Source organism: Orycteropus afer, unplaced genomic scaffold, assembly GCF_000298275.1.
Source record: "Orycteropus afer afer isolate SDZICR_OR568_19922 unplaced genomic scaffold, OryAfe1.0 scaffold00282, whole genome shotgun sequence".
NCBI lineage: Eukaryota > Metazoa > Chordata > Mammalia > Tubulidentata > Orycteropodidae > Orycteropus > Orycteropus afer.
The window spans coordinates 995,884-1,006,534 of record NW_006921869.1 but is presented as its reverse complement, the minus strand read 5'-3'; the positions used below and the strand labels follow the sequence as shown (position 1 = coordinate 1,006,534).

The following is a 10,651-nucleotide window of genomic DNA, read 5'->3' as shown; positions in this document are numbered from 1 at the left end:
CACACAGCCTCAGTTGTTCATTTTCTGATTTCTGGGGAACTACAAACTTGATCGATGACTTTTTGACAAAGGCTTTACCTTTGAGATACAAATACGATCAACAGTAACATTTTCAGACTACTGAATGAGAATATATGAAGCCAAAATTCACTTCTGGAAATGTCATGAGACATGTGTGGTGTATGCATGAGCACACCATGCCAGAACTTTTTACATAATTTTGTCATTTCCATTATTATATGCATGTGCAAGTTATTTATGTGGACATGCTATTTGTGAAAAAGTATGGTAAACCGAGGCTCTGGAAGAAGGCATACACTCTGTGTGCCTGCAAGCCAAGGCATGGCAGGGCTGGCATTTGGTCTCAGCCCCGGGCTCCCTTCCACAAAGCTGTCCTCCCCCTTACACCCAGGCAACTTTCTTAATTCCTACTTGTTGGGTCTGAGCAAGGCTTTGGTTCACTTCCATAGTTTTATGACACAGTGAGCCTGTTGCTGAACAGCTCTAGGTCAAGCCATTCTATTAGGGGAGCCAGAGAGAAGTGGGATGGGGACCAAATCTGGTTGCTAGGATAAGGCTCCTGGCTTATGGAGAGGAAGCAGTAGAAGCTTTCCAGGATGGAGGCATTGCTGTGTGCCCCATGTATTAGGGATCACTGTGGACCAGTTCATGAGATGTCTGGGAAAGACCTACTGGAGTAGGGGAACCCTGTTAAAGGATAAGCAGGCACTGGATAAGCAGGGGAAAGAACTATCAAACGTGGCTTTTGTAATTTGATTTATAAGCAATGGGGAGCCATTGAAGGTTCTTGAGCTGGAGAGACATTTAATGAGAGTTGGACTTTAGATGCATGAACTTGGCAAGGTCTGGTTTGGAGTTAATGGAGAGTGTCAACAGACAATTAGTATGGATGAAGATCATTTCAAAGCTACTTCTCTCTGGACTGAGGACTTGAGTGGGACTGAAAGAGATGTTACTTTCTTAAAGTGGACCAGGGGCTCAGAAACAGGGAGTTGTACTCAATGCTATGTATGGGAAGGTGGACTCCACTCACCAAGGCAAGTACAAAGTTTTTGAAATTGCTGGAAGGGCTAGCCTATTGCAAACCCCTAAGTGGGCTATTCTACTTATACTTTGAGCACAGGTGGGCTTGGCATTCTTCCAGGGAAACTGGGGGCTCAGGCAGGGACAGAAGTGAGCCTCAGGAGTATGACAGTGTGGTTCCATTGATCTCTGATGTCATCATCATTGGGTTCTACCAACTTTTAAGGGCTCACTCCAGGACTCTACCCATCCATCCATTCATCCATTTATTTTACTGACAGCCATGCAGAGGAGGTACCAAGGTGCTAAGATCAGCCCCTCACCTCAAGTAACTGGAGGGGCAGATTCACAAAGAATTATGTACTGTGTGAGGTAAAGATGCAAGTAGAGAGGAGAGTGGAGGAAATTATTCCTGTGAGACTTCAGGGAAGGCTTCACAGAGAAGGTTACATGGGAACCTGAACTTGGAGCATAAGTAGATGAGAAGAGGGAAAAGGCATTCCATTCCAGGCAGGAGAATAGAATGGGCAAAGTCAAGGGGCTATGTGGGACCTGGTGAACAGGATAACTGGACGAACCTAGTGTATGGGCTGCAGAGGGGCCATTAGAAACATGCTGGGAACTTGAGAGATTCTGGTGAGCTTTGAGCTGGACGTCATGCTAGGGACTTGGGGCTTACCTCTGCAAAAGTCAGGAGCTTCAGACTGGTTTTAGGCAGGAGAGTCAAGGTCAGATCAAGAAAGAAGAGTCCTCAGGCAGCAATGTGGGTGATAGGTGGGGGTGAATGATGCTGAAAGCCAGAGGCCAGGGAGGAGGCCAGTGTCCTGGAGGGGCCAGTTCACAGATTAGCAGAATTGAGGGGCTGGCTGGGAGCTCAGGGCCTGCTATTTTTTTAACTCTTGTATCCCAAGAGCCTAGGTGCTCAGTAAATTCTTTCAGTATGAATGAATGAATGAATGAATGAATGATAATGTCTGGGGGTATGGGGTGGGCTGGGGGACTCTGCTTCTTTCTGGGACTTTTCTGTTCCAAGCACCCAATGCTAAGAGAGCTCCCGGGGATCTCCTCTCTATCCCCTCTGGGAGAGGCTCTGCAGGACAGCCTGGAAGGCTTTTCAGCCTGCCCCCTGCTCCCTGCCCCCACCCGTGCCATCTGAGAATAAAAAAACAAACTCACTGCCATCGAGTCAGATGCAACTTATAGTGACCACTCCTTGGATTTCTAAGGTGGTATCACTACAGAAGTAGATTGCGCAGTCTTCCTTCCGAGGAGTGGCTGGTGGATTTGAACCATCAGCCTCCTGATTAGCAGTCAAATGCCTTAGGCACTATGCCATCACAGAGACTAGCAACTGCCTGTGGGCTCAGCCCAGACTCCTCCTCACATGAGTGACCTAAAGACCTCATCTTCTCAGAGGGCCACATGGTAGGACTTCATCAGCTAATGAGGTGTTTAAAAGGGTCATTTCAACTTTATTGTGTGTGTGTCTGTGAGGTGGGGTTGCAGCACAAAGGGAAGCCCTGTTTTGATATTCCTTAATTTTTTCATTTTTCTAAGACCTCCAAGAGGATGGAAGAGGCTTCAGTTGTCTTTTGTTGACTCTGAAAGGCCCTGGCCTGGAGCAGGTCATTTTTCATTCCCTCAGTTGGTCTTTAAAGGCAGTAGAGATTTAAACAATGCCACCACATTGTTTCTTGCTGGTAGCCTTTGAGAGTCCAACACCTGTCTGGCCAGTGTCTCTACACTCACTTCTATGCTCAGCCTGGATGACTCACACTTCATACTTAATTCTTTGGCATGGATACCACCTTCCCCCAGAAGCTTCTGGGCCCTCCCCAGCCTAACAGAGCCCATGGAGAGGGCAGGGGACTCTGCTTCTTTGGTACCTCCTGTGCATGCAGGGCTCAGTAAGCATGGACTGATAGACAGTGGGTAACAAGCTGATCCTGTCACTGCCATGAACTCCCTAGAGGACCTTGAACAAGCCCCTCACCTCTCTGGACATCAGTGCCCTTGTCTGTAGCATGGGAACAGAAATCCTTGAGTTGCCTGTTGAGGTGAGATTCTGATGAGCTTTGAGCTGGACATCATGTTAGGGACTTAGGACTGATCTCTACAAAAGTCAGGAGCTCCAGACTGGTTATGGTTATGAGCCATGTGATGGTCATCTTGCATGCAGAAAATGGGTGTGGTAGGCAGTAAGTGGGATGCAAGATGAGGAAGACCACACCTGATGACTGGTTTCCTGACTTCATTCCTCTCCTTGCCCTCTGCCCCCTGCTTCCACAGGTGTTCCCTGTGCTCAGAGTCGGGAATCCAGAAGTAGCTGGCACATGTTGTTGTTGTGTGCTTTCAAGTTGATTCTGACTCATAGTGACCCTAAATGATAGAGTAGAACTCCCCCATAGGGTTTGATAGGCTGTAATCTTTACAGTGGCAGATTGCCAGGCCTTTTGTCCCACAGAGCCACTGGGTGGGTTCGAATCACCAACCTTTTGGTTAACAGACGAGAACACTACCAAGGCTTCTGACACATGGGATGGTGCAAATCCAGCCTGAGACAAAAGCCAGTGGAGCAAATCCCTGGAACCGAGGCTAGTCAGATCCTGCCTTCACCACCTTCAGAAGAAGAATTTGTGCCATTTTTCTTATTATCAAAAATAAATAAAGAGTTGCCATGGAGTCAACTCCAACTCATGGTGACTCCTATGTGTATCAGAGTAGAACTGTGCCCCAAGGGTTTCAGTGGTTGATTTTCAGAAGTTAATTACCAGGTCTTTCCTCTGAGGTACCTCTGGGTAGACTTGAACCACCAACCTTTCAACCAAGTGTATTTTTCTCTCTAGGAATCATAGGGGCCAGGCCAGGCTGGGCAGGGGCTGTTTGCCCCTGATATCCCAAGCTCTGGGCCCCTCTGGCTCTGTCCCTACTCAGTACCACCCCTCCCCACCCTGCCTCTCTGCAGTGCTTCAAGTCCCATCCCGAGCCTTATGGATACTGAACTGTCAAAGAGAGCAATGTCAGAGGATATCCAAGGAAGCTTCTCCTCATTGGCATTGGGGGACAAGATGGAGAAAGAGTCCTTGGGTGAAGCAGACAAAAAGTAGGTGTCCTCACGAGCCTGGTCAGCAGAATGGGTGTTGCTAACATCAGGGGCTTGGTTCTGCCACTGATGCCACAGCTGGTAGTGTGGCCTTGGGCAGGACACTGCCCCCTGGGCTTCAGTCATCTCCATAAACTCTGATGTCTAGCCCCTCTTATCCACACATCCAGCTGACATTGAGTCTGCTCCCGAGAGCTGCTGCCAGTGGTCTGGGGAGTGGAGATGGAGGCCCTTTTGCAGACAGTACCCCAACCCTACAGCCCAGACCCATCATCATCCAAAGGGTGGAGATTGCCTTGCTGAGCCCTATAAGGAACTAGCTATACCTGTCAAAAGTATACTAAATCAGTGGTGTTAGCTGTACAAGAAAGCATGGTTCTATGTGTTCTGCCAAAAAAAAAAAAAAAAGTCACTACAGAAGTAGATTGCCCTATCTTCCCTCTGAGGAGTGGCTGGTGGGTTTGAACCACCAGCCTTCTGGTTAGCAGTCAAATGCCTTAGGCACTACACCACCAGAGCTCCCATGCCAGTGTGTTAAATCACACATTCCTTATCAAGATAGGAAAACCATGAGCATCTAGAAAGGTCACAGGGGCCACTGGCTGGAAACAAACCCGGGCAGCATTATGTGTGTCAGGGAAAGGGACACAGAGACCAGGGCCAGACCCAAAGCAAGGCTCCAGTTTCTGCTCAGGCCAGCACCCTCTTGACCACTCAAAGCACTTACTTCTATTTTGGTATTTAGAATAAAGGAGCCTGAACTGGACCTGCAGCCTCTCAACAAAGCCAGGAGGGACAGTAAGAAGATTTCCAGCTGGAAGAAACAGTCATCCAAGAAGTGATGTCCTCTCCTCTGGCCACCAAGAGCACCAGACCACAGGCCTGGACACTGCTCCTCCCCCACCTCCTGCTTCCCTAGTCTCCTGCCTGCCTCCCCAGCCTCTGTGTAATAAACAAGCCTGCTCCAGCATCTAGGTGAGGCTGTGGGATAGATAGGCTGGGGCAGGCCTGACTAGGTCTTGCTCATACAAAGCCCAAGGCCCCCAAAAGTCCTGTTCTAAGCTAAGTCCTTAGAAACTTGGTTCCCCCTATTCAAGGCTCCCTTTGTGGCTGGTTAAGAGAATCTGGGAATCATCCACACCAAAGACCGCAAAGTTCTCTCACTCCAAGGATGAAGCCTCAGATGGTACTACACTGCACCCTCCTATTCTTCACTGGGTGGGGAAGATTCTGACCCAATTGGGAAAAGGTTAGAGAGAGAAGCGCAGCACAGATGGGAGAAGAGGCAAAGAGAGAGACCAAAATAGAGAGATGGTGAGAAAGGAGGAAGCGGGGAAGGGAGGGGGGAGGGAAAAAGAAATAAGGAAAGATGGAGAATAAGGGGGAGGGGGAAGGGGAGACAGAGAGAGAGAGAAGAATGGAGTGGGGATGAAAGGGGCAGGTAAGGATACAAAGGCCACCCCAGGAACCCTTCAGTGCCCCCCACACACATCATGTCAGGCTAATGTCCCCACTCAGCCCAGCAACAGTGCCCTCTGGCAAATTAGATACCCTTTCCTGAGCAGACAGGCCTGAGGAGTTCTTACCAACTACGTGGGGCCTGGAGATGGCTGGCCCCTCTGGTTGCTAACTCATTTAGTCTCCCTGGGGGCACAGATAGGGGCAGCATGGCACCAGCTCTTGGCCAGCAGCTCTGAGCTTGCAGACCCAGGGCTCAAGAGAGTCCATTTCCTGGGAGCAGAGTGAGGGCTACCTTCAGAGGTTCTGCCTGGTCTCCAAGACACAAGAGCTCAGGCCTAGATCTACAGCTGGTTGCCACGCCATGACTTGTTCTACATTTAACTGCTTGTGGTGCCTTTGTAAGATAAGCTTTTTCAGTTGAAGTTTTCGAAGTTTAATTTTCATTTAATTTTATTTTAAATTGTATCCTTCATATACGCTTTATTCATTATACTCAGCACCCCCAACCCCAGAAATAGATTTGCAGTATCTTGCTGTGTTCTTAAGCCTGCATCATTTGATATTTAAGGCCCCTGATACTTGTGATGGGTCCTGGGTGTCTAACCACTCTCCCCACCTCCCCTCCAAGGCAGCTACGTGAGAGGACAGGAGGGCAAGGGAAAACAGGTACCACCTCACCCACAAATGCAGGCACCTGAAATCCAGAAAGCAGGACTCTGGCTAAGGTTAGGATGGCCTGAACCTGGAATGAGGACTCTGGTCTCCTGACCTGACTCAGATCTTTGGATTCATGGCACATCAAGAGATACATGGACTGGGAGTGCAGGCCTGTCTTTAAAGGGAAGTTCTAGTCCTGCTCATGGTACTCACCACCCTGAAATGGGATAGGAAAGTGCTACCTATGAGCAGCCATGCCTTCCACTGAGGGAATGGGGCTGGTGAATGTCCAAATCACCAGTTGCCATCAAGCTGATCTGACTCATGGAAACCCCATGAGTGTCAGAGTAGGACTCTATGTACTCTATAGAGTTTTCAATGGCTGACTTTTTGAAAGTAGATCACCAGGGCTTTCTTCCAAGGTATTGTTGGGTGGACATGAACATCCAGCCTTTCAGTTAGCAGTGAGCATGTTAATCTTTTGCACCACCCATGGACTCCAGTGACTGTCCAAAACCAAACCAAAGCCACTGCCATAGAGTTGATTCTGACTCATAAGGACCCTATATGGCAGAATAGAACTGCCCCCTTAGGGTTTTCAAGGCTGTAAATCTTAATGGAAGCAGACTGCCTCATATTTCTCCCATGGAGTGGCTAGTGGGTTTGAACCACTGGCCTTTCAGTTAGCAGCCAAATGCTTTGCTTCGCCACCAGAGCTCCTTGGTGAATGTCCAGTACTACATAATCAAATGGTTCTCTAGGGAGGAGGAAGAAAAATGGAGACACCATGAGAAGATCAGCCTTCATCCCTTAACAATACCCCAACAATATTTACAAGCCAGGCATGATGGGGAAGTGCTAGACTACTCAGGAAAATCATAAACCCTTGTCTGACTTGAGTAGTTGGATTTTTCCTTCAAACTTCCCTCATTTTCCTCCTCTTTGGGCAGTACAAGGCAAAAAGTTATAGCCTGATTTAAGTGGATGCACTGGAGATGACTAACAAATGACACATTGCTGCTTATTCTCCACCCCAGGTATCATTAATCAATCACAACACTCTTTCCTTCTGAAGCTGGTGATGCCTCTCAGAATCTCTCAGCACAGAGGTCCAGATAGCCACTACCATCTTTAATTAACTACAGTCTTTGCTATCCATGCAGTAGCTTTCTCCTCTACATAAGCCTCGGTTTTTAGGAAGGCTTCTTGGAGTAAGTGAGTGTCGAGTTAGAGCCAGAGCCTAAAGGGTAGGTTTTTTAGGAGGCCTTGCCATGCCAGCAGGGAAGTAAGTAGAGATGTGATTACTCATCTTCCAGGTACTCAGTTTGTTGGGAAGACATGTAATTGTCAGTAACCCAGGGCCTCAGGACAATGCGGGCAAGGTCTCCCCTTATCACTGAGCCCCCTTTTTCTAATGATTGTTCAGATTGCCCCAGAAGAAGACTCTGGAGAAAGGTGCCTACCCATGAATAGCCCGAGAATCAAAATTAAAACTATGAGAAAACCCAAGGATTATAGATTCTAACCCCTCACTTTACAGAGAAGGCAACTGGGGCCAGAAGAAAGGAGGGGGCTGCCAGAGCATGTACAGTGCAGTACATGGTAGCATTAGGTTAGGTCCCTGGTACCAAATACACTCTCCTTCCTCCACTCTATCCCTCTGTGTAGAGCTGGACCCAGGGCCAGAAGAAGGGGGATCTGGAAGGCAGAAAGACAGGGACCAAGCTTCCATTTCCAGAATACTATGGATTAGATAGGAGCTTTGGTGGCATAGCACCTAAGGCATTTGACTGCTAACCAGAAAGTTGGCAGTTTAAACCCATCAGACACTCCGCGGAAGGAACACTGGGCAATCTACTTCCATAAAGATTTACCATCATCTTGGAAACCCACTGGGTGTTGCTATGAGTTGGAATTGACTCAATGGCAGTGATTTTGGTTTTTTTGGTTTATGGATTAGATTAAAAAATAAAAAAAAAAACTCACTGCTGTCGAGTCAATTCGGCTCATAGCGACCCCTCCTTGGGTTTCCAAGGTGGTATCTCTACAGAAGTAGATTGCCCAACCTTCCTTCTGAGGAGTGGCTGGTGGGTTTGAACTGCCAGTCTTCTGGTTAGCAGTCAAATGCCTTAGGCATGATGCCACCAGAGCTGAAAAAACTCTCTTGTTTTAAAAAAACAAAACATAGAAGTAGTAGATAACATCAATCAAATACCACTTTAAATGCTTATCTGGTAGTAAGGAAAATCCTCAAAGGGCCAAACAGAAAGAGGAAGCAGAAAAACAAGTGGTAAGCAAGAGCTAAAGGCTGATTGTGACCTAGAACCTTGACTTTAATGATCACTAGAGACTCAGGAGACAAAGCTTTAGGTCTGACCAAGATGGCAAACATTACATGAGATTTCCAAACATAAATCTGTAATTCTCAATAAACTAGAAATGACAAGGGAAATTGAATGCCTCAGTCCCAGTCAGAGAAAAAAGTTTTGGTTAAGTTTACTTCTGAGAATTATAATTCAGGCTTACCTTCACAGAGATTTATAGTTTACATGCACATGCAGTCTATGACCTTAAACCAGTGGTCACCAGACAGTAGCCTGCCAGGAAACCTAGCAGAAGCTAAAGCAAAGCCTCTCTGGAGATTTGCACGTTCAAACTAGACCTCTGAAAGGGTCACCAGTTCTCTCCCACAGAGAGTCCAGTTGAACATAAGCTCACAATCCAAAATTTTAAAACATAAATCAAAATGAATTTAAACATATCAATATTTAATATCTAATATTAAATTAGTCACCCAAGATTTTGGATATTAGAATTATCAGATGAAGACTGTGTGTTTAAAATATTTAATAAATAAAAAGCATAAGCAAGGAATAAGATTATCAGACACAAAGGAGATGGACTGAATTTTGTTTTGAGAAATACTGAAGTAATAATGTGTTGGACTTGTCTTCCCACTACAAATAACTGAGACACTGGAGAAAATGTATTAAACTATTTTGAGACATTGGGCAATGTTCTTCTTACCTAGTGCCACTCTGACAAGAATATACCACAAATGGGATGGCTTTAACAAAAAGGAGTTTATTCTTACAATTTGGTGGCTTTAAGTCCAAGTTCAAAGTGCCAGACTCTAGGGGCTAGGTGAAAGCCCCTCAACCTTGGGGTCCAGCTCTGCCTCCTGCTCTTGGCCCTCTGGAGCTAGAGGCATTTCTTCACTCAGACAGCTGCAGGCTGCTGAGGCTGAGAAGCCCCAAGGTTGACAACTCAAAAAGCACAGTCCCGATGTTACCAAACCAGAGGTAGGCCATTAACTTAAGTCCGTTGTAAGTCCCAAGGTCGGCAGAGCATAGCAGGCTGCTGAGCAACGACATGGCTACACACAGGGTCCAAGCATGCCATAAGCTAGAGACCATTTTCAAAGCTTCTCCTTATATATAGGAAACAGGACCATATACCCAAAGCAGCTGCTTGTGGTAGATCCCACCATGCCGCTGATTGCCAGTCTCATCATGGGGAATAACTACCACCAGATGCCCAGCCACTCAACCAGGCCCAGCCAAGTTGACACACAAACATAACCATCACAGGCAACAAACAGCACAAGTTCGTGATACAGGAGAGGAGAAACAGTGAGTTCTACAGTCACTGAAACTTTCTGCCAGAGGTACTTTATAGATCATGGTCCAGGGCAGAGTATTCAAGCAGAGTGTGGCAGTATCACAGAGCAGAGGAGACAGAGATCAGAGTTGAGGGGAGGCAAATGTGGATGGAATTTGTGAGGTAGAGTACCAGAGAAGAGGGAGTTCTAGAAATCTGTGCAGGTGCTTTTTGAGTCTTTGGCTAAATACTAAGCTGCACATGTTTAAGGTTTGGCTTCATGAGGTCAAGAAAAGAATAGCTACAGAGAAGTTGTAAATTGAAAAACTACTAAAGCTCACACAGGGGTAGGAGACATTTGAGTGCCAATCAGCCAGAATGGTGAGCCCTTGTTAAACACTGGACCTTTCAGTAGAGGCCCTGGAAAAGCTTTAACAACAGGATTGTGGATAAACTAGTCCTAGAGTAAAGGCTATTCTAGATCCTTTCTAGTAAAGCTTACAAGTGATCCTTGACAAAACTATAAGGACAGAAAAATAGATACGTGATTGCCTGGAGCTGGGAATGAGAAGAGGGGATAACAACAAAAGGTATGAGGGAATTTTGGGAGGTGATTGTGGTATAAAGCCTATAATTAAGGCCCAATATTATTTATGCTTTGAGGCTGGGTAAAACAGGGAGGACCTCAAATGGACTACAAGTTCCTTTCCCTGTTGTGCTCCCAGGGATAAGGTCATCTAGCCAAACAACCCTCCTTATTACAGGTACCAAGCACAGTGCTTGCTT

The 10,651-nt window shown here is 46.7% G+C and overlaps 1 protein-coding gene across 1 annotated transcript in view; it reads left to right on the top strand.

Annotated features, from left to right (window-relative positions):
* The window catches only part of CUNH3orf20 (chromosome unknown C3orf20 homolog), a 184,924-nt gene extending 180,773 nt beyond the window's left edge, over positions 1-4,151 (top strand). The window contains exon 14 of the mRNA XM_007950598.2: positions 4,010-4,151. Coding sequence (XP_007948789.2) covers positions 4,010-4,151 — 142 coding nt within the window. The remainder of the gene's footprint in view (positions 1-4,009) is intronic.
* The last annotated feature ends 6,500 nt before the right edge of the window (positions 4,152-10,651 follow it).